A 24,972-nucleotide genomic window follows, 5' to 3' on the forward strand; every position below is an offset into this window, starting at 1 on the left:
GTAAAAAGATTTTTTTATGTAATTAAATCTTGTATATAATTATCAGCTTTTTAAAAAAATAGCTAATAATAAAAAAAAGATAGCATTGTGGTTCTCCTGATTTATGAAGGAAGAGTCTTACAAGACTACCTAGGAAGTTTCAATTATTCACATCGTTCTGTTGGGAATGAACTCTAGAGGACAGGATAACTACCATTGTTTTGGCTTGCATACAAACTTCATTCAAGGGAAATTAGTGTAACCAAACAAGAGGGATTTTTGTAGCTTAGAAGCCTCTTTTGTGTAAATACACACATGCTTCCATGGATTCAGTCTTGTACTAATGCCAAAAGTATTGGTACAGTAGCTTGCTCACCAGAGCACAAAACAAAGGACATTTGCATAAGATTGAAGTTCATCTGTTAGATTTATTATTTTTGGTATACATTGTATTTTCAAAAGGTAAACAGAGTGGTGCTACCAATGCAGTCTGGATAGTTTGAGGGTGTGAATTTAAGCAGTAAACAGATGCTGATTTTTTTCCTTTATTCACACATAATTTTAAGCTATGAAAAAAGCTATTCACCATTAGACAAAATAATAATGAGCTTTTAAAATTATGTTTTAATGCCTAAGGAATTGCTTTTTACCTCTATGTTAATAGCAAAAGAGTTCAGTATGGATACAATGGTTACTGTAAGAATTAATAATGATTGACCATTAGTAATTGTGATGAATTGCCAGACTGCTTATGGAAGATTTGGGCTATCTACTTCCAGGACTCTGCCCTCTGTGCTTCTCTAGATATATCTTACTATCCACCACGATTTATAGTAAAGCATTTTTCATGGATTTACCAGAAGCAGCAGTTCTGAGTAAACAGTAGCCCTAGTTCAATGGTATGCTTACACACATGTCCACATTTTATTGTGTCAGCTTTTACACATTGCCTTCAACTGAGCACAAAGAAGTCACTGCAACCTTTAATGCTTCAGTTAATGTGATACGGGCATAATAATTTTATATCTTACCCATATTGTTACTTTCTCCAAGTGCAGTCAACACCCAATCCTTATTTTAAAAGCCTGTGAGTTATCAGAGGTTTTGTCATTCTTTACTAGATCTCCTTTCTTGAGATCAGAGGTGTATGCTTAGTAGTTATTTTATTGTCTTTTTCTCAGCTCCAAGACTAAGTAATTTACCAATCCTTGAAATCAGTTTGGTCATTTTTTTTGGTCCTGAAATCAGTCTTCACTCTATAATAATTTAATTTCAATATAACAATGTACAACAATACTTTTAAAATTTGTTTTCCTTGCTGAAGTGTTCAAATGCTTTTTTTCCTCCTTCTTCCGCAGTCTATCATTAACATTCAAAGCTCTTTAAAGCCCTTTAATGTCTACATTGTATGACCTGTATGAGTGGTGGTCATATTTTGTGTCACTGCTGCTCTTTTAGTCTCACGCTTGTTTTTTTCCACCTGGAGACACATATTTGTTTGGTCTGTTAAGACTAATTATTGTCCAAGATATTGAAGCCTGGATATTTTTATTTCCATGACTCAGCTTTACTAGTCATTTTTGTTGATTTTAAATATATAGGTTCAAAATAATTAAAGGTGGCAGCATTTAATTTAGAAAAGTGACTTATGTATAGGCCTTTTCAAACGTACTCTATTCTGAGTATCTGTCCTTCAGCAAAAATTCTCTCTCTCATTGTACAGAGTATTGGTATCCTTTGCTGATAGGGACATAAATTCTTCTAATTTATCTAGTATTTTATTTTACTTTGTGTTGCTTAATTTGATAGTCATCATAATTGGAGGAGAGTTGGGAATACTTAGTACAGTTCAGTGTACCGTGCAGAGGGTATTCCATGTCTGAGCCATTACTGTGCTTCTGATTTCTAAGATTCTAAGACTTCTTAGGAATCTTAAAATTTCTCTTACTTATCCAAGACAGCAAGAGATCTTTTAAAAAAAATTTATTATTTTTTTTTTTATTATTTATTATATCTTTAAAAAATGAAATAAAGTTGTAGTTGCAGAAGAGGTCATTGCATGTCATCACCGAAGAAATTATGGACAAGGCTTGCTGCACCCAGTGGTTTTCTCGCTTTCTGCTTGTTTGCAGACAGGAGCACCAGAGGAGGTGACTGGGATTTCATCTTACTTGTTGATCTTCTTACAGGTCTGCCAAATAGGTTATGTGGTGGTGTTTCCTTTTCTGCAATTTTATGGCAAGTTCACATCAGAGTAGTATGACTCTGAAACCACCCAGTGGGCTGTGCTGTGGCACTGAAGCTGTCTTGTGGCCTGTGTAAATGTTCAGTACTAGGAGAATACAAGAAGAACAAGGTAGCACCTGGTTTAAAAAAAATTGGGTTTTTTTTCCTTGCTCTTTGAAACTAGGGTGTTGATCTGAATAGCTGCTCTGCAAACCCTTTATGTCCCTTCACCCCAGAAGTTGCACAGGCAGAACTGCTGTGAAGTATTGTGCAAGGATTGTCACTCAGTACTTGAAAAGTTTTCCTGTGTGGAAATAGAATGAATCTGGTTTGGGATTGCTTTACATCAGGGCTTTCAAACTCTGATGAGAGTCCTGGAAAAGCGTACATTCACCCCTGAGCAGATCGAGCTCACCATACCTGCAGTGCATATATTACCTGTGTAGTGTTCAAATCAAATTTATGGAATCTGCTTGTGCTGTACAATGCTCTCGTCTTACTCAGTGTCTATGATGGTAACTCTTAAGGAGAGACTGGAAAACGAACTGTCTCTTTGGGAGGGAGATTTTAATTACCTCTTGCCCTAGAGAGAGCTGTCTGCCCAGGTTAGAATGGAAAGTATCGGAAGGGCACTGGGAAAGATTAGTGAGAGGCTCTTTTACCAAGCCACGGTTGCAAATCAATAGGGGCTTTCAGCTGTCAGTGCAACCAATCCCTAAACCATGAGTGCAAATATTTACTTCTACTGAAAATAGAGAGAATTCACAAAAAAAGAGAAGCATATTTCCATTCCTTTATTTAGTCATAGAATCAATATAAATGATTTGAGGATGCGGAGAATTCAAAGTGCTCCAGGATAGTACTCACTTGAGTATACAGAGTATACAGCTTATTTTCATAGACCAAAGCTTTCACTCCGCAAGGAGGAAAATATCAGCACAGCAAGTCACTCTTGGCATAAACACTTCTGATGTGTATGTGCTCCCTTAACATTTAATTTTAATCAGAATGAACCGATATCTCTCCATAACATTTAGCTTGCTTTCTTTTGTGCAACAGAAAGTGTAAAGCTGTCGATAATTTTTAAAGTACCCATTTCTGTGACACCTGCATGATATTTTTTAATATTTGCTGAATTGATAATGTTCATGGTAGCAGAGTATACTGCGCAATAAACTGCTTTTGTGGCTGATTAAATGCCAAAGTGAAGTGGAGGTATTCAGCAACTGCAAAAGCCGTTTATTTAGTATATGCCAATGCCATGAACATTATTCCTGTTACACAAGATTTGCTATACCCTAATGTACAGAGGTATAAAAGAAATTGTTTCCTTTTCTTGTGAGGGTTGCAATTGCTGTGCTGCTTCAATCTCACACTTCACACTGATATGACATTCGGGAACGCAGCTAGGTTGACTGGCTTGAGAAAGAGGCTGGTTTACACACTGAATAATTATTGAAAGGAGTTCTTTGTGTAGCAACAGCATTATGTGTCTGGGTATGTTGAACTAAATTAACTGTAGTATGCAAATTCTCCAACTCTGGCCATTTAACTTTTGATAGGAAGACTTCCCTTTCACTGCTGTGGTTCTCCCTTGAGGGCTTTGACCTGGGAAAGATTGCTGTAGCCTTGATTATTGGCTTAACTGGAGACTTGCTGTCGCGTGTTTGCCTGTATTGTTCTTCCTTGCTGGCCAGGGCGGCCAACTGGATCTCTGATAGCCAGGAAGCTGTACTCATTTCCTGTCATTCTTTTTGTAACTTTTTTCACAAGGTAGAAGTTGGCTTGAGCTGTGTATCATCCTGATGTTTCTCTCAAGGGGAAAGGATATTTTTTTTCTTTTTGGTGCTTAGATAGGTTATGAGAGAATGGTTTTATCCTGGATAGAGAATATTTTTTTTCTTTTTGGTGCTTAGATAGGTTATTAGAGAATGGTTTTATCCTGGATAGATGAAATAAGTACCTCATTGACATATAGTTCTTGTGACATGCTGTTCCTTCATGGTAACATCGGTTACAGAAACTTCCTGCAATTTGATTAAAACAAAATGAGAAAAATAAAAAATTGGGATTATTTCATTTAATTCTCTCTTAATATGTTACGTATGTTGCCTGTTAGAATTAAAGGGCTGTAGTGACTCTGTAGCACCAAACTGTCCTTCTTTCTAATTTCTTTTTTTGCATGTTGATTTCAAATCATGTCATTGATTTCCCATGGATTTTTTTTTTTTTTCGTAAGTATTTCCTCATGGCTTCTCTGACTGAGGAAGAGTTGTAGGCTTTTTAATTCCATTCTCATTCATGTTTGTTGTTACCCTTACCACTTGAGTTGTAGTTCACGTGCCATGCTTTTCTTTGTATAGAAGAAGCTGCAGCAGAAAGCTGGTATTCCACCCTACAGATTGAATGATGTCATCAGTTTGCTGTCCACAGGATCTTCAAGAGTTGCAGTCTGCACTCTTTCTTTGCAGAAGATTATAATGTATTGCTACAGATTGATAAACTTATAGTAGCTATTTCTCAAATTTACTAGAATTTGCATATGCAAGTGAGCAAACACAAATAAACAAGGCTCTGTTTTTATAGATGTCTTCTGTCCTTCATTAGCCCAGAAGCTGGACAGTGGACTGCTCAATGCCTGTTGTTCTGTAAATAGGCTGGGACTAAAGTATGCAGAAGAATGATTATGGATACCACTGACACATTTAAAGCAATATACCCTGCAGTTACAATTTGAGTATCATCCGTGAAAAAGAAGGTGTTTTCTTTATCCATTTTCCACTTCCTATGGAGTTACAGTTATAGGCACGTGTTCTGGACTTGTTTTTTGTCTCACACATTAATGTTTTCTGTCCTGTGAAGTTGCTTCTGACTACAGATCATTGGATGCAATGGTAATAACTGCATGGTCACTGAAGTAGGTGACTAAGAGAGGTGATTCTTCAGTGTTTTACCTTTGCAGATCACTATGTGGTAGAGAATGAGGCTGTGAAGACCCTTCCTCTCTTCCGGGTTAAAACCCCTTGTTGCTATTTCATTCTCAAAATGCTTCAGACTGCAGTTGCCTAAGAACATAATTTTGAGAATACCATCAACCCTGGTACCTAGGCCTTGTGCGCTAAAGGGAGATGCAGTTTCTCACTGGGGAAAAGAAAAGAGTTTGGACTTTATTCACCACACTTCCAGTTTTATGCAGGTAGGCCTGGTGCATTGGGGAAATTGTTTAGGAGCGATCAATCCTTGTGTGAAGATTGCCTTGTAATGCTGCTAAGGTCAGTCAGACCTTGGTTTATTTGCCACATAAGTGCTGCTTGAGTGACTTAGGATACTCCAACACCCATAGGAACAACCTTAACTTGCACACTAGAGGTTTTCCACATTTTAGGACTGGAATTTCTTGCATAGCTTGCTCATTTGGCACAGAATGTACAGTGGGGCAAACTAATCAGGGTTTCATCAGCATTATCCCCCTGTCTTTAATATAGCTTAAACGTTTTACTCTAGTAGGTGTTTAGGATCATAAATAAATGTTCTTTCTGGTTTTCCACCACTCAAGCAAAGTGCTTCTAGAAGTTTTTGTAGTACTGATCTGTTACTGCAAACTTGATCATGCCGTTGTTCTGTGGTAGTGCCAACTTCAGTTGGATGTAATTCATGTGCAAATTGTATGAGAATAATTATCAGGGACTTCTGTCAGGACTTGCTTTTCTGGTGTGATACTGGCTCTTGATTGAATCCCACTATAATTTCTGTTAAAACAGATAAGAACTCGTGAGGAAATTCATCTCCCAACTTTTAGGGGGGCTAGGGGGTTGGCAGAGGACTGTAGTCCAGTGGCTAGAATGCAGAATTAGGGTGGCTGGTCTTTGTTTTCAGTTTTGCTGCTTTCTGATATGTGACTTAGTCTGGGATTTAGTTTTTTCATCTCTAAAAGTGGAATAATATTACTTGCAATTTGAGACTTACAACGTGCTTTGAGACCAACAGTGAAAAGCTCTCAGTAGTGTATTTATTACACTCTGTTTGTAGATGTTACAAGCAGTAGCTAGGAGAAATGAGATTAAAATGAAGCCAAACACACTGATTTAAAAGCTAACTGTTGAAGCCAGACCTGAAGTAGTAAAATGGTTACCTGTGTGCCAATGCCTCTTTTCACATAGCTCAGAATTTAATTGCAGGGTTCCAACTGCCGTCAAAAAAAAAAAAAAAAAAAAAAAAAGATTTCCAAGGTTACAACTGTTTAATGGGGGGAAAATGGCTAATTTCTGTCTCTTTAAATTTTGTGGTGGAGAAAATAAGGTGCTTTGATCTTTAAATGACAGCTTCCAGAGTCATTACATTGAATCAGTTAATCTCTCCCAGTAGTTACCTTATTCTCTCTTCCTCATGGGCATCCTCTTTCATGGTCTCAGTGCTGAGCTTCAAATCAATGAACAAACTGTTACTGCTTCCAACACAGCCTGTCTAGTGAGCTTTCTTGCTTTCATGCGTTGCCAAGCTCTTACCTCAAACCTTGGCATGTCAAAGTGGAGAAGAGGTCCAGTAGTGCCACATGTGTGTTAACCAGGCTGGCTCCATCATCTTAATTTACACTGTGTGGGTCAGGCAGTCCTTTGCCTCTTGACAAGGAAGGTTTGTCAGAGACTCTATGTCCTGTCATTCCCAGGCAACGTATGTAAGTCAAAGCAGGTCAAGTGACACAGCAGTGACTGTGGGTATCCTTGGGCATCCCTTTATCTAGTTGAAAAAATTACTAACAAAAATGATAACTGATCTACATGTCTTTGTATGAGATATCTATGCTCAGACAAAATTAAGCTGAATTCTGTGTCATGCTCCTGACTGAATATTCTTTTTCTATAGCCTGGTTTTCAATTCTCTCAAGAAAATGAAAAAAAAAAACCAAAAAAAACCCACAAAAACAAAAAAAGAGACATTTCCCAATATAAGCTCTAAAAAATATCTACATTGTGTAAAGTATGAGGCATTTTATCTCACAGTGCACAAGTGATGTGAAGTAACACCTGGGAGTTTTCTTCACATTTTACCAGCTAGTGCACATGCTCTATAAAACCCAGTAGCTGAGGTACTGGACCAGCATCTCTTCTCCTGCTCATGTTATTAGTCTGTTCTTTATGTGAAGGGGTTACAGTATATGTGCAAGTTCTATTAGAGTAATTTTGTGGTTTTAGACCTAAAAGTTAGACATCTAAAAGATAAGGTAATTTAAAAATAACTCCTCCTCTCTTTCAGGAAATAAAACAAGATTTGGCACAAAGTGAGCATTTTTAAACAATTTTCTCTTCTGAGAGGGTAGTACCAGGAATTTTCCAAAGCATTTGACATATAGTTCTCTTATTAGAAGCCACCTTGCATTAAGCAACAAGTAAGGGGGTTTTTTCACTGATGACAGATTTACTTTATTAATATTCCTAAAAAAGACCTTGAATATATGTAGTCACACTTCACCGAGGCAGAGTTTCAGGGTAGATGCTACACCTTAAAAATTATAACATAATCATGGTTGCAGGAATGGGTGTTTTGCTGTAGTGTGTTAGACCCTGAAGTCTTCTGTGCTTTTCCCAGCAACTTCAAAGATACGTACCTGAAAATAAAAGTGAACCATGCACATTCCTCTCTTTCTGTGACATATACAATGCATCCAGTGTGTGCAGGATGGTAGCAACAAAAAGATTGGAAATTTCACCTGAAGTTAACTGACCTGAATGCTTTCTGCCTACGCTTGAAAACAACATTTTCTGTTGTCTGTACTAATCATCCATTCTTCTCTGCTTCCTAAGCTTCTGGCTAGGTCACATGAACTACTTCAAAGTGAGAGCTTTGCTCAATGTCTGTAAGAATGGTGCAGAATTAATTCCTACCTCATGTGAAATTTTGCATTGTTTTATCAATAGTATTTTCTTTATTTGTTTGATTGTGATTTGGGGCCAGAAGTGACAGAAACCTGAATACAGCATTTGATAATTATCCAGAGCTAAGTCTTTCCTATGTGGGCACCAATAATCTTGTTTGTGCTGTCTTTACTCAAGATCACCCTGTTTATAATTCTCTGTTTAATAGTATTCCAGATTCTGTTATCAAAATCCTTCAGCTTTCTCCAGTACTTTGCTGCCAGGTTTCTTACAAGTCTGACTGCCTAAGAGGTCCTTCTGTACACAGCATATAACATTTCCTGATTCCCAAGGGTCCTTTAAAAATCATTTTATAAATCAAGCTTCTCTGTTTCCATGGCCGTGTGTAATTGTGCACATACCTTATTAAAGAAACTTACTTGAGAGGCTGGAGAGAATTAGGAAAAAGTTCAACTTAACTTAAAGTATCTTGGTATTACTGTTTAACACATCAGTATTTTCGTTGTTCGTTTTATTTTGCACATACCTTCATCTCGGTTTTCTCTATTTCTGGGTTCTTTACAAAGTTGGATTCAATCCTTAATTATCCCATTGGGATAATTTCCTGGGAGGAAAAGAGACAGCAATTCTTTTAGACGAGTGGGTCAACAGCAAGGAAAACAGTACCAGGGATGAGGAAAGCAAAGCTGGTATATTTTGTACACTGGGACTTCTGGGGAGGAAGGACTGATAAATGCTCTTACACTACCTTTGTGAAACTTTGAGATTCTTTATATAGTTAGATGTCCTCGTTGTGTCAATCTAAAGTCCCCTCTGTCATGATACTGTGGTAAAAATCCTTAAAAAGGAATTCAGAACATCCTTGCACTTTATGGTACAATGATTTGAATGTGATTCCTCAGTGGTGCTGGTAAGAATAACTATATAGAATAATATACTTAAAAAAAGAAAAACTTTAAAAAAAACCAAAACCTAATCTCAGTTTAGCAAGAGTAAAACCACAGTAAGTGTAGCAGTATGTGTGTGTATATATATACATAAAAACCATGAATTCTGTATGTAATTTTTTTGTGATAACGTTTTCTCAGTGTACTTTTATAATTCTGAAAATGGAAAATTATGCCTGTTTTTGTCTGATAATTACCAGTGTAATTTATTACTGAAAATAAAAGGGAAAACCTGCGTATTTCGTCATACAGAGAATGTGGACAAATCTAATTTCTCATAAGAGCTAAGGAAGTTACACATTTCTGAAAATTGTGCAAACACAAAAGAATTTCTTTTTACTCTGCCACTACTAGATGAGCACACCAGGCAATACACTGTAAGAAAATAAATGACAGTTAGTGATATTTATCATAATTATTGTACTTTTGCTTCTGCATCTGAACATCTCACAGAATTTTGAATGAAATGGAGCATTCACATTTTACTGGTGAAGCTAAATAGCAGATTTTTCAATGGCTACAGCTGTTATTGCAATTCTTACTAAAATTAAAGGACGTTAGATTTCTAACTGATGCACCTTTAAAAATCAAATTTCAGTTACCTGGGAAGGGTTATACACGAAGTCTATCTTAATGAAGAAAGAAAAGCATGACTTGAGATCACACTTGTGTCCATTTGTAGCATGATATGTCTGTAGTTCTACATTCTGACTGAGAGACTTCTGTTATTTTATTTTTTTTCTCCTGCTTCAGGTCTCATGGAAACCTCCCCTGATACAGAACGGTGAAATCCTTAACTATGAGATTCGCATGCCTGACCCACGAATTGTCATTACTGGGAATACTTCATCTACATTAAGTTATCTGGTGACTAACCTCACACCCTATACAAACTACTCTGTCACTGTGATAGCTTGTTCTGGAGGCGATGGCTTTCTAGGAGGCTGCACAGAGAGTTTGCCTACCAGCGTGACCACACTTTCAACAGCGCCTCAGAGTGTTAGTCCATTGTCTGTGACTCCAATCAGCGAGTCCTTTATTGCCATTTCTTGGCAACCACCGCTAAGGCCAAATGGTCCTCATCTGAGGTAAGCGTTTAGTTGCAATTGAGATGACAGCTTTCTTCTCCTTACCTAAATCTGACTCAGAAAATTCTGGGTGATGCAAACCTTATGATGTAGTATCTTGATTTCTGACCATTTGAAGTTCCTCTTTAGGGTTCAGGAGTCCATGAGTGAACTCATGGAAGGTGGGTATGTCTAGAAGCAGAGTTAGTAGGGTGAGCTTTGAATTGTTTTGAACTGATGAGGAATCAGGATTATTTAAAGCAAGTGTGGTGTCCGTACTGTGGCACTGTGCTTTGCAGAATGCATTTGGGAAAGCTCTGGGTCTTTCAGATCAGTGCTATCCAAAGAGCCAGAAGGTGCAAGTACAGGGTATTTGATTAACAAATTGATCATGAGAGAGTGCATGAGAAAAATGGAAGTTAGAATACTACAAGTTGGGTGGCAAAAATGGGAAATGCAAGGAAGTGCTGGATTTTATCACAGGAACTAGAGAAAGGTGTCTCTTCTGAGATGTGTCTAGAGTGATAGGATGGGGGAGCTTGCTTGAGTCAATTGGTTACTGAGTGAGTGTGTGTGTGTAGAAAAAAAAATATGTATTTGAGTGCATGAAGATTTATAAAAACAAATGTATCTTTATACATACACAATAAGAAAATCTCAAACAAATCTTTCATTCTGATGCTTTAACATATTGGGAAACATTGTGCATGGAATTATATCTCTGTACTCCATATGTTCTGGTTAGCAGCTCTCTTCTAGGTGCAGTGATGGGTTCAATAATTATCATGTAATGCCATTTCAGTTGCGTATGTTATTACAGCACAGTAGCTTGACTCTTTCTTCAGGCTTAATTAGAGCACACTACAACTGAATGAAATGATGATTGCTTTACAGCAAAATTTGAAGTTTTTGAAAAGCAGTCTCTGTTATTCTGGGGTTAACAACATGACCATTTTACCATAGATTATTGAAGCAATTCAGCACAACTTACATCTGCAGACTTCATTTCCTTCATGGTGTGCCATGCTGCCCTCAACAAGAACAACCACTGAAGCAGCTGCTCTGTACAGCATGATGGAGCAAGAAGTCTGCAGCAAGCAGAGTAGCAGCAGCAGCTGCCAGTGGGGGTGATTTACACATGATCAGCATTCAAAAAGATTTTGCTGTTTTTCATGACTTGTCTATGAAATATATTGCACAGAATATGCCAGGCCTGTTCCTAATAAAACTGTAACAATCTATCTTTGGGTTCTGTTGCCACTGATGAACCACTCACGTGAGAGTTGTTCTTGGGATATAAAGTCATCTGAATGTTTTGATAGAGTTGGAGTTTAATTAGTTTTACTGTTTAATTTCTGAGGTTATACTCTCAGCTTCTGCAGTAATTTGGTTTGGCATCACTAAGGTCAGTGGCGGAATGTTTAGGATTATTACCCAAACTCAAGGGCAAAAGTTTTTAGAAGTCATTTTAGCTGCTATGAAGCATAGGAGGTCTCAGCTCTCTTGTAAAAGAGCTTCTCAGTTGATTTCTGGTGTTGAGGCAATGCAAAATCTCCGTTTGCAGTACCTATTAAATACCTTTTTGATTTAGGGTCTCAGATCTGGAAATGTATTGTCCAGCATTTCCTCATCAGACTGGAGGTGATCTTAACCTAAAAAAGCTAAGTGTCAGATTACACATGAAGCCAGAGGTCAAAAATATCATTGCCAGGGGGTGGTGACCCACACAAAGGCATCCTGTAGAATACGTAAATGCAGAAGGAACCATTATCACAAATAAGTGCTGAAAGTGAGATTCTCTAAAGTCTGCCTGAGTATCCACATAATTGTGGCTAGAATTTAACAGTAGCACCTTTCCAAAATGGGAGGCAGGGAAAGGATGATACATAGCAGCTCAGCACTTCAGAGGATCAAGTTGGGTATTTAACTGATTGTATATGTATGCTACCCTACTTTGCTGGGCATGAGTAGAAACACTATTGCAATTATAGTTTGATTAAAACTGTGGCTTGAAATCAATTGCAGTGTGGTTCTATAACTGGTAGGGAGTGTACAAACATCTGGTCCCTTAAAAAAGAGCCATCAAAGTGAAACAAAAGCCCTATTAAAAATCTTTTGTGAAATGTAATAGAGTCGTAATCCTGAAGATTTTGAACAAGTCTATATAATTTTGGTTTTTTTGTAATAAATAGTTTTGTTGTAATATACTTTTCTATGTAATCCATAGAATGCCTTGGAAATGCAAAATATGTTATCCCCTTTAGTTTTCATAGAAATTAAGTTGTTTAATCTTTGTTAAATTCCATAAAGATTTTGTGTAAAAGATGCTGAAGAGTGAGTCAGTGATGCAGAATGGGTGGAAGGCATGTTGGCTGAGTCAGACAGTTCCAATGCTTACCTGATGAAAGAGGAGCTTTAACTAATCTGCTGTTTGGAATAGAGATAGGAATACAGCTTCAGATACCAACTAAAACCAGGACGAAATAGTTTCGTCTTTCAAGCTTACATCATGAATGTCTACCCAAATACAAAGATGCCTTGCTAAGGTCTACATATGGAACAGTTAAATTATTCAATGCCTGTTTATCACCCATATTTTACGCTGTGGTTATTTGCAAACACACGTTAAACAGAAATGCACACTTAAGTTGCTATTATCAATTAAATAGTAATATCAATGCTTTATGTTTCAGCACATTTGCGAGAGAGAGAGACGTTATGATTTCATATTCCATAGCAGTCTGTGCATATCGGATAGCATCAGTCAAGTCTGTACGAGACACTGTTACTGGGCTATTTGGACTTGATCTTCATAGCATTTCCACAAGTTTAAAATCTGTAAATCATTAAATAAACTCATTCTTTCAAATGAAAGGGCTTAATTTTCAATTTTCAAAGTAGTTTTTTAAAGTAATTGAATGTTTTAAATCGTGAAACGTTAAAAAGAATGTTTATCTCAGAAAGTTTACAGCTGTAAAAACAAAATAATGTGTGGCTTTAAAAAAAAAAAAGCAGATTTTTTTTTTTTTTTTGTGTAATAACATTAGTTGAGATAATCCTGGTGTTCTGCTTGTCTTTTGTGTTAGATATGAGCTCCTGAGACGTAAAATCCAGCAACCACTTGCATCAAATCCCCCTGAAGATTTAAATCTGTGGCACAATATTTACTCAGGAACTCAGTGGTTTTATGAAGATAAGGGTCTTAGCAGGTGAGATTACAAAAACTATAAAAACAAATGCTGGCATTTTGTATAGTGTATGTTTAATAGTTCAAAGTATTTCTTGTGTCTTTATGTAGTGAACATATTAATTATGTAATGAAATATTTTTTGTCATCATCTTTGGTATTAATCATTCTAATATGCAGGGATTTATTATTAGTCTGTCTTGACTCATATTTTTTTGCTCAAAAAAAAAAGATCTTGTGAAATTTTAGCATTGATATGCGTATGCAGTCAAACCATTTAAATTTATGTGTACATATGCTCTAGGTTTGTGTGTTGGCAAAGTCATAGCACAGGCAGAACGAATGTTTGATAAGTCCTAGCTGTGAAACATTTGAAACTTGGTTTTAGCATTGTTTTTCTTACCTGGTTTTAAAATGCAAATTAACAATTGCTTTAATGTCTCCAAAGGCAAGAAGAGTATTTATTGCACTCTCAGCAGATCTAATTTAAGGTTAGCTTTATGTTAGCATCATTATAGTGAAATGCCGAGTGTTGAGAGTTGGGAAATGGAGGGTGAGTTCTGTTTCTCAGCAAGTTACAGACCTACTGTGTGGTATAGAGCAAGGCATTTGCTCTTCATCAGCCTTAGTTTCCACACCTCAGAGTCAAGGCTACCACCCTTAAGACAAGAAATCACACACATTAGAAAGATTCAGCATGGATTCTGAATTGGGTTTTTTAGGTAAATTATTGGGAAAACGTTCATGGATGGCTTTGGGATGTGTGTGTTCTCTCTGCTTGCATGTTGGCATGCTTTATGAGGTCTGAACATCAGTCATTGTCACCCAAATATCTGTATGTTGCTTCTACTTTGATAAAAGCTGTGTGAGCATCGCTCCTGAGCACAATGTGAACCAGCAGAACGTGACCTCTGCTCCAGGCTGTTCTACAGACCAAACCAAGCCAAGGGCTATTGCCCCCGGCTCGTCAATGCCTACTTGCTAAAACTCACTCCTCATTTTCATCCATTGCAGTAATTAATCACAGAGCTGTTCTTTTACCCAATCCTGCCCGAGTGTCCATTTCTTTATTAAACCAAGTTTGAAATTCTACGTAGCATTTTCTTTGGTTTTAGTTTAGCTCATTTCAGCAGTGCTGATGTGTGCAGCAGTTATGTTAGCAGTTCAGAGGGGGCAATAAATTCTGACCAGGGTCTTGGTGGCAAACCATTAGGCACAGTGACCTTTTGGATTGAATGAACTATGGCCAGAAAAGTGTGCCTAATCCTCAGATGCACCCAAACACTTCTTCTGGGGAGGGTTCTGCAACCTGCAGCTATGTTTTTGCAGTCAGCAACTGAGGATGAATGTGTGGCTGGAGAGAAGATGCTGCAGAGAGATGCAAGCCTTATTTTTCACAGAAAGAAAATCCATATATCAGCATCTATTTCCATTTGGGTCAACGTTTTAGGCAAATTTCAGAATTAGTGAATTTTTATTATATTCCTGCAGAAGTCTGTTTTCACAATGATTTTTTTTTCAGATGGCTTTTCCATTTCTAGTAGGCTAAGCCAAACTTCTCTTACTTTCATTGCTGGAAATGTGGATCAAAAAATAAATCTCAGATTCTCACTGTTAAACTGCAAGAATAGATTCCATTCATCTTTGATTGCACCTGTGCTGCAATGTCCAAGAGAATACTAAATGTTTGCAAGCAACAGAAAATGCAGAGAGGGAAATCAGATGTGTTGTGTACATTGTCCCTGTTCTTCTGCAGTGCTTACCATGACAATTGTAGTTAGCAAGCTGCCATTAGTTTGCTTTCTTCTTAGTGGAACTGTTAAAGCTTAGCTCTTTGGCAAATCAGACTGGATGGTGGCATAACGTAGGCTGTTACGGTAAACCCTTAAAAAAAAAGTTAATACAGTATGTGAGCAACCTCATTTTCTAGAGAAATCTCTAAATATTAGACATTAACTGTATGTTTCTTTATTGTGTTTGTAGACAGTTATCCCAAAGTGCTGCAACTTCAGTGAAAATTTGAACAAGATGATCCTTTGTTTCTGTGATTTTGCGATTTTGTGGGGGGCTTTTTATGATGGAATTAATTTTGAGATATGAAATCCCACTTAAAATTCGTTAATATGCCATTTGATATAAAGAAGAAATTGCGGAGTGACAGTCACTTGCTTTACTAAATATACATGAGGTATTTAATAAAGCTGTGTAAGTTGAATATACACAGTTCTGAAGAAAATTATTTGATTAAATGATTTTATAGTCTTTTTATAAAAAATGTATTTGTAGTGGGAGAGTCCTGGCTGTGTGGTGAATCACTTTTACAAATGAGACTCTGCAAGTTAAAATCAATGGGTTTCCCAAAAGAGGAAAAAAGCTTCATTTGATTAAATTCTGATCCAAATTTTGGCAGGTTGCCACTGCTGTAATTGCATATTGAATTGAGCTATAATCTCTCAACACCTCAGAAGCAACAACTATGAAGAAGTGAAATAATGTGTTTTATTTTTGTTAGCATGTTAATGGTGCTGAATTATTTCCAAAAAATAGACACCTCTTATAGAGTCTTCATTGGTGCGAACCACGCAGCTGCCCTTGTTGGAGAGGGAGGGAAGAAGCAGCAAAACTTTGGCAGAGGCAGAAGGTTTACAGCAAATGTTTTCTACGTCTGCATTTTTCGTCCCATTTAATTATTTTTAAAATGTCTTAGGTACACAACATACGAGTACAAGCTCATAGTGCACAACGAGGTAGGATATACATCAAGTGAAGAAGTGATAGCTACTACATTAGCGGGATTACCAAAGAAAGGAAGTGTCCTCATTGCACGTACTGTTAATCACACTGCTGTAGACGTGGAATGGTCAAAACCAAGTAAGTGTGCTTAGTATTTATTCCAGTAACTAGATGTTAACCTGCCATCACTTATGTTGGTCTGCCTTGCTCTCATAGGAAACACAGTCCTTGTCTTGATTTATAATATACCTAAGTGTCCTTGAAAGGAAAGGAAAGAAATAGGAAAAAAAAAAAAAGACACATTTTGCTATTTCTCAGTCATGTTTGTATTTATTATGTGCTATTTCTGCAGAACAAGAATAGTGAAAGTGAAGAAATAGTTAATACAAACTCATGAGAAATCTACAAAGTCGTAGTACACAAAATCTTGTTGTCTTTGTGGTATATTTCATTTCTTTGTAGGAAAATTTACATATACATTCCTTCAGGATGAGAGGACCCCTTTCTCTCTCTTTTCACTCTGCTCCTTAAAAAGAATTTAGCCAGTTTCTCTAGTTGGTTTGCTAATACAGCAATGGGGATTTTTTTTCATGACTTACATGCAAATTATTTTATAAGGACTGGGTGCTGAATTGCAACAAATGCAGTCTCTTTATTTTATAATTGCATGCCTGAAGTAAGCATACTTATAAAAACTGACAAAGGTAATAGATCTGAAGCAGCTCACTGAAGTTTCATTACCTTAGTAATCTAACCCCCTGACCTTCTAGATGTGAGTAATGCAATCTGGTTTTATTTTTGTTCATACCTTAGAAATTTTTGTCATATATGTTTGTGAATGCAAAGGTTAAACACCAAGACAGGGCCATTAGTTATTTGAAAACCTTATTATCATATTTTATTACTCCTTATTTTGAGATAAGGTATTAATTATTTTGTACAGCCATGTTTGATTTTTTCATAATATTAGTTTTTAAATTGTTTTATTGTTTTCTTTGGGAACTTGGTAGTCCTTATTGTAAGTTGCCTTGCTAATTTTCTTTCTCTGGAAAACTTACCGAGGTTTCTGACTACTAAGGATTTAGGATTTGTATCTGTACCACTTAAAATAAAAGTAACATAACACTCTTGGTTAAGAATTTCTATGACAAAAATGTTTACTAATAAATTTGAAAATATGCTTTTGGCTTTTGTCAATGCTATTTCCCAGTCAGCTGAGTCCTGTTCAGTGGTACAGCATGTCACCTAAAGCAGTATGTATCAGTGCTTAAAGTTTTTGTCATAATTTTTCTTTTAATCTTGATGCCTCTTGGAAACACAGTTGCATTTGATCAGATCTGAACTTAAACGGTTTGACAAAGGACAGATATCTGACTATATCTGAATTGCTAAAATGGAGAAGCAAGGCTTTCCTGGAATCCTTGTTTATCCACCGTCTCAGACCAATGAATGTCCTTCCCTGTGTAGCCAGCAAATCTTACTGGTTTTTTTCTTCCTTTCACTGGGGAAGCTAGTGATGGGCAAAACACATTTTAGGAAGAAATGTGAGGAGGTGATTTTTTCCGCTGTAAGTATAATGCTTCTGAGTGTGTTACAGCTTTACATGTATATGGTGCTATTACACTTGTTTTTAAATAATAACATGTAGATTTTCATTTTCACTATGGCCAAAAGGTCGCCCATGTAAAGTTGAATGAATGACATAGGCACTTGTGTCTTATTCATTGCTAGAGGACTAACACAGGAATTCAGTACTCTTGCGGTGGGATAGGGTAGGGATGTGTTTTTTGAAGAGAAGGAACAATAAGGGGAAAAGTCTTAGAGGTTTCCATCTTAAACTAGTGCCATAGAGCAATCTGATTTGCTCTCTTCCTCCTATCTGTGTGAAAGCCATCCTTTCACCGGCGTAAGCTGCAAGGTCCTTACACCGCTGCTAGTACTGGGTTACACCTAGTAATTTGTTTACTTCACAGATTCTGTTGTCATCATGGGAATGTGTGGAGAAGGAAAGCTTTCTCCAGTATTAGATAGGATAACTGTTAATGATTTTGACAAGTTTGGAAGAGCAGTCTGCATCTCTGATTACAAGGGTGAAACTGAAGGCACTGAATGGGATCTTTGTGGGTTTTTTTACATAAGAGGCTGTGCATAAAATTTGTTTTTCTCTTCAAATAAATGTTGTTGATAAAAAAATTTGCTGACCGACTGTTTCCCAGTTGATCTCCCAATGTTTTTCCTTTCTTTTCTTAGCACTACAAGATTTGCAAGGAGATGTTGTGTATTACACCCTCTTCTTGAATTCTACTCATGACAGAAGATCTCTGAGGATCCAGGCTGATGTAAACTCTATAGTCATAGGTGATTTGCAGCCCAACACAGAGTATCAGATATTTTTTCAAGTTTTTAATGGAGTCCACAGCATCAACAGTGAAGTTGTGCATGTGACTACCTCAGATGGAGGTTGGTTAACAGCGAATGTGGCTTGGCTTAAAATCTGAGAATGAAATTGATTGATTTTTGTTAGGGTTGAGATCAGTCATCCTTCCATTATAAAATTTCCGGTATAAAAGGAAAAAGGGCTAAAACGCTAAAATGCTTAAGTGCTGGTTGTCATCATGCGGTAGATCAATAAATGGTCCCACTGAGACAGAAGCAAAAGCTTTAATAGCAGATATTAACCCAGTTTGTTCTTATCTTCTCCTGCATACGCCTATCTGTGTGCACTGTTTGGATCTGAGTTCATATCAATAAATGGTGGAATTTAGAAACAATTAATGGGTTTTTTAAAAGATTTGCTCTGTGAAGCGATGTATTTTTGACATGACAGTCAAACACAGGGCCTTCCCTGAGTCACCAGAAACTCTAGGTGTAAGTTCAACCTCAAAGAAAATTCTTTATGAGTAATTTCTATGCCAGTGGGCTAGTGCGGGGGGAGGAATAAAATAAAAAAATAATTGTGAATCAGAAATGTGTTTAGAATGGTCTTTCTAATCTTTTTGCTTTATAAAGTCTCATTATAAACATTATAATATCATTACCTCAGAAGCAAGTGTTCCAGGTCATTAGCAAAGCACTTTAAGTAAGGATTCCATTTCCTTTCTGATGCCAAAGGTCAGCACCTTTTGTTTATAAAATAGAATCAATCATAAGGACATTTTTTTCAACTGATAAAGATGGGTTCTTCTGATAAAAATAGGTCTTTGCATGGTTATTTCTGACATGCTTAGATAATTATGTAATTTAACGCTAAGGAAGGTGTTGTGTTTTTTTTTAAAGTAAGTGTTAGACTTCATCATTACCTATAGTAATCAACATTCAAAACCATTTACATAATGACAATATTGCATAGTGCTTCATAGTGCTTCAGCTATGAGGCTGATAACGTCACGTTCCACCGGACATAAAGTATTTTCGTCTCAGGTTTTGCTTTAAAAGCAAAATGCTGCGGTTTTCTCTTTTTGGGGGAGAAGGATTAGTATTGGGGAGACATAAAAATCATGTTTGTATGTTGGCAGTGCAGATGGGTGAATAATTTATCATCGTATCTCACTGGCCACATACTACTGATGATTGACACTGTGCTGCTGGTATAAAGCATTTTACCATCAGCTCTCATGGTTTCTAACTGAGAGTATAATAAGCCAATTTACAGAAGACTACAGACTGTGATAACTTCATCAGAGGAAAGCAGATAAGCAGTGAACCCTTTGCTAAACCTAAATACTAATCTGCATTTGGTTAAACAAGTGCTTTTGCAGAGACAGCTGGAGTTTATTCAGTTTCTTCCTTTATTTCTAGAGCCTGAGGGCATGTTCCCTCCAGAGGTTGTCATCATCAACAGTACAGCTGTACGTGTCATCTGGACATCGCCTTCAAACCCAAATGGTGTTGTCACAGAATACTCTATCTATGTAAATAATAAGCTCTACAAGACTAGAATGAACGAGCCGGGGTCCTTTCTTTTAGCGGATTTGTCTCCATTCACTGTATATGATATACAGGTTAGAATATCTTTTCTGGATTGTGCAATATACTTTAATTTTATATAAAACGTGTATTTTTGAGTGGAATGTTGTTTCATGAATTTCTTTACATACATGGACATATATTTGCACTGATGTTTGTGTGCGTATACATACAAGACATAAATTTATATTTTCAGCATCTTTTAGCACTGTGTACACTTTTCATAATACAAATTTCCATTATCTTTTTTTCAAACCATCAAAACTCCATTTACTTTCCCCTAAATGCTCTGTGCTGCAACATTAGCAAAGCCCCAACATATATTACAAAGAGGCAAAGATTCTACTCCTACTCATTAAAAGAAAATTGCAATTGTTTTAGAAACATCAGGCATGCATAATATATCAGCACAGAAAAATAATGATATTGCATTTGTCATCCTTTTATCATTTTTTTTCTCCTTATCCTTCTGAGAAGGAAGCAGAGCTGATCTCTGAAATCATAGTACTTTCTATACTGTTAATGAGTACAGTATTTTTTCTTTGCTTTTCCCTTTCTCTGTCTCTATCTTTGCCTCTCTATTCATATATCTAATGAAAGGCAAAATACTGTGTGCAGAATAAAAAAAATAGAAATCTTTCGATCCTTAAGTTGTTATTAATTCAAGAAATGCAGTTTGGCACTTACTTGTAACTATACCTGTCTATTTTGCTCAGGTTTGGTTTGCATTATATATGAGAAGGACTTAATAGTACCATGTATACTCCGGTCTGAAAATTTGCATCCAGTTACTACATGCCATAAATAAACATCACAGACAGGCATACCCTAACAGATTTCTATGTTCCAGCCCCTCTGAAACAGCAAACCTCCATCCATGAATACACATATGACTTTCTGAGTGCTGCTTGGAAACACATTTGTCTTTTCTCAATAACAATGCAAATTCAGTGTACTGCCTCACTTATAGACTCTCTCTATTAATTTACCGTGGCCACCTTCTGTTGCTTGAGATGTTAATTATTCTTTTCTTCTGCTTTCCTAGTCTTTATATTGGACTTATATTTGCATCAGTGTGATAGGTAAAACCAAAATAAGCAGGTTTTTATTTTATTTATTTATTTATTCTTTTTAATCTTTTTTCTTTTTTTTTCTGGAAACAGTATTATCTTGGATGCATGTGCATTGCACTGGTAATCTTACTGCATTATCTTTCAGTCTTTGTGATCTTTTATTTGAGTAACTTCTCTGTTGACAATACAGAAACAAAGTTGCTATCCTTCACTAGCTATTTCACTTTGCCTCTGCTTAGTTTAATCCCAAGAATTGAAGGAGTAACTTTTTATTTCTGTGCCGTTTCTCATTAAAAAGTATATGGTTCCTATTTGCAATTTTCACTTTTAATTTTCCAGAACAGACATGAAGGAATAAAAAACATTAAGGAAAAATTATCCTTATTTTCATGTCAGAATATATGGTAGTGGTAGAAAACTTACTGAAGGCCCCAAATCAGAGTACATTTTTTTCAGTGTTGTGCACCAGATTCTACATATACATGCAGAAAAAGAAATTTGCTGCAACTCTGTTGGTGATAATTTAATAGAGAATAGCAATTAGTGCTGGAGGGCTGCATGTACCCTTTTTTGGAAAATGGTGTGGGAAAATGTGATATAGCACAGTATATGTCTGGTAGATATACTTATCTCAAAGCTGCGGTAATTTCCTGGCTGTGTGGAGTCTTTTAAAAAGAAAAGAATAAAGTCTTGGGTGAAGACAGAAGTCTAAACAAGTAGCAGAGCTTATTAATATCTGCAGCTGACTATGTGAAACTCATGTTCTTTTTCATCAGATTGAAGCCTGCACGGTGTACGCCTGTGTGAGAAGCAATGGGACCCAGGTTACAACTGTGGAAGATGAGCCAAAGCAGCTGTCAGCACCCATTATTCACATAATTGGCTCAAGGTACTATGCTATAGGTGGCTTTCATATATCAGAGCGATTTGTGGCTGGAATGGGGACCAGAAAATAAGGTTGTTTTCTCTCAATTGTATAAGATGCGTAAAAGAATTCAGTATACATTTTGAAAACCTTTTTCATGGTTGTTATTTTCGGTCTTGGATTTTTTGGCCAAAAGAGCGACCGAAGAAATTTCACCCTTGGTAGATTGTACATACCCATTTGGGTATCACCGTACTGTGGTAATAAATAAAGCATAAGTGAAAGTAGTTAAGAGAGGAAGTGTAGAGGAATGAAAATTATCACATTTTGCTGTCAGTTAAGAGGAGGAAGATTAATGCTCAGGGAGCAAGGCGATGCTGATAATGGAAACATAGAATAATTGTGGGGAAAAAAGTCACCTATCACAACAGTAAGAATTAGTAAGCGATCTTAAAAGGCATGCATATATCTATGTCTCCTTGAACCACTGTTTGCATTCTGTCTGTCCACTACATCCACAGGCATGGGCAAACTTCTTAGTTGTAAAGGGAGCATTAGATTTGCAGTCCTTAGAAGCAGCCACATACAGTCACTCTTAGTGGGAGTTAATATCTTCCAAAGACAGACTAAAACTAAGCTTGCTAACACGTTTTTCAGAATTACACCAACAATAAAACAGTTAGCCTTCTGAGTGTATGTTATTGTTCATGTGATTTTATTGCACTTCTGGTGGAGTATGCTCATTAGCTTAGTTCTTTTATAGAAAGAAAAAAATCTTTTTAAAAATAACAAAAATCTAGTGTCTGAGCCATCAGAAATGGCCAAGAGAATGCATTTGCTTCTCCAGTCTCTTAAGGACTTTGGTTTGCTGTTTAGCCTTTCTACGTTTTTCTTGAATTCACCATTTGTCTCTGTGTAAGGGTGAAATTAAGCTTGCTATTTTTCTGTCACACATACAGATATAGTCAAAGCTTGTTTGATGATAAGAACTCAATTCAGGATCTCATCTTTTGCCCTTGGCTTTAACTTATGTATGCCTTTGTCTGTATTGTCTGTACTGCGAACACTTATGCATGTTTCTGCTATTATATATAGACTAAATATGTCATAACACATGAATGCAAAAGGATCAAAAATGCCTTCCTACCTTATTATCTGCTCAGCCAGAAACAGACTCTGTTTCTACACTGCCTTTTCCTACATGTCATATTATCATCAGCTGTTCTTATATCCCAAAAGAATACTAACTACTGATCGATTGCCCGGACATGTCTGGCCGTGGCCTACACGTGCCCCGGGTAGTTCATTTATTTGCCATGGTGGATTTGCTAGAGTGGAATTTAATCAATAGCTAATTCATTAATTCTGGTCCTCGAGTATGTAGGGATTGTGCAGTATAAAAATGACTGGCTGGCTTCAGCTTTGATTGAAATATGACAAACACTACAGCTGACAGCTTCAGCAGTTGCTGGGCTGAATATGAATTTTGCTTATTTATCTTCCATAAAAGAAAAGGCTTGGGCAAAAAAACCCAATAGTTTGTGTAGACAAGAAGACATTTTAATACATATCTGTCATCAAACAGAGAAAAAAAGCATTTCTAGAGTGTAGACTCATGGGATACCTGAGATATAATACAGACTGTGCAGTTTATGGTCTTTAATTGGAATCATGGTGTTTTTCCCTCTTCTGAATCAGTTTGGGGGGCTGTATTATTGATGAGAATGCTGTAGGATAATGTCTTTGTAGCATTCACAAATAATTGTTTTAAAATTTGCCTCAAGCTGCTGCATGACATAAATTATAATTTCACTCACCAACTTTTTAGAAGTCTTTCTGATAGCAGCTCCATCCACACTGCTCTAATGAAGGTTATACCACCGGAACCATTATAAATACCTTACTTTTCCACCCCTTACAGTTAATAATTCAGCTTCAGGCTGAAACTTGGCACAAAAGGTCGCAGTCCTGGAATGATTATTTTATAATGCCAAACTTCAAACAGAAATCAGTATGGGATCCAATCCTGAAGTCCTAAGTCAGGTTCTGGTTTGGGTTTTTTGGGGAGGTGAAGAAGTTCCATTGGCTGTGTTTAGGTAGAAACAAATCCTATTGAAATCAAGTATGCTTTGTTTTTTTAGTTAGGACCTCGGGGTTTGTCTCTATAGAGAAGCATTGTATTTTATTACACAGTTTAGGAAGTCCTCAGAGTCCTGCATGCAAGTGGATGCTGATTTAAAGTTTGAGTAGTGGATTAAATTCTCGTGGTGTGTTGGAAAATAGTTCATTCCCCTTTAAAATATGTGTCTTCTTTCTCTTTTTCCTTGTAATACAGCATATTTTAGGTTTCTTTCTAATAACAATACTTAGTAGCAGCTTTGTTGCTCTCAGAAAACTGAGGCACAATGCAGATGAACCCTGCCAGCAGTTCTGTTCAGTGCTTAATTAAAAGGTTGATGGCTCTGAAAGCACCATGTGGCATAAACTAGGGAAAATCCTGCACAGCTTTACAAAGAAAGAGAGGGCTCTTTATGCACCTCGGGGTGAACCAGAAACCTTGGTCAGGGTGTAATAGAAAACTCAAAGATAAGGCCATGGGAGCAAAGCTGGGTGAATTCTTTGGTTTGATGTTCAATATCATGGGGCTTAGGAAGGTTTCTGTATCTGATGCTTTTCATGGGTGAATAAGCTGGAGAAATTATTCCAAATTAACACGTCAGTGAGATTTTAGAACAAATGGATAAAATACATAGCAATGAATTGTTGGGGTGATGGTATTTGCTCAGGAGTTCTAAGGGAACTCAAATATGAAAGTGTCAAACTTCTGAGCTGTGTAAAATATCCTTTAAAATAGTCTTGATACTAGAGGAGTGGAAAATGAGGCAATATAGTGCAGATTTCTCCATGGGGATCTGGGGAACTAAAGACCAGTAAGTCTGATTTTCCATACTGGAAAAATGGGCGGAAGATTTAAAAAAAAAAAAAAAGGATTCATAACTATGTAAATAAAGTTGAAAAGCTGGGGAAGATTGTTGTGGAATCACATCCAGCCAACC

General features: G+C 36.8%; 1 protein-coding gene across 1 annotated transcript in view; it reads left to right on the forward strand.

Annotated features, from left to right (window-relative positions):
• The window catches only part of USH2A (Usher syndrome 2A (autosomal recessive, mild)), a 393,292-nt gene that overhangs the window by 262,810 nt on the left and 105,510 nt on the right, over window positions 1–24,972 (forward strand). The window contains exons 41-46 of the mRNA XM_014950535.1: window positions 9,779–10,113; window positions 13,179–13,301; window positions 15,987–16,150; window positions 18,263–18,472; window positions 19,811–20,013; window positions 21,828–21,940. Of these exons, the coding sequence (XP_014806021.1) occupies window positions 9,779–10,113; window positions 13,179–13,301; window positions 15,987–16,150; window positions 18,263–18,472; window positions 19,811–20,013; window positions 21,828–21,940 (1,148 nt within the window). The remainder of the gene's footprint in view (window positions 1–9,778; window positions 10,114–13,178; window positions 13,302–15,986; window positions 16,151–18,262; window positions 18,473–19,810; window positions 20,014–21,827; window positions 21,941–24,972) is intronic.

The sequence above is a fragment of the Calidris pugnax genome, unplaced genomic scaffold (assembly GCF_001431845.1).
Source record: "Calidris pugnax isolate Ruff unplaced genomic scaffold, ASM143184v1 scaffold24, whole genome shotgun sequence".
Lineage (NCBI taxonomy): Eukaryota > Metazoa > Chordata > Aves > Charadriiformes > Scolopacidae > Calidris > Calidris pugnax.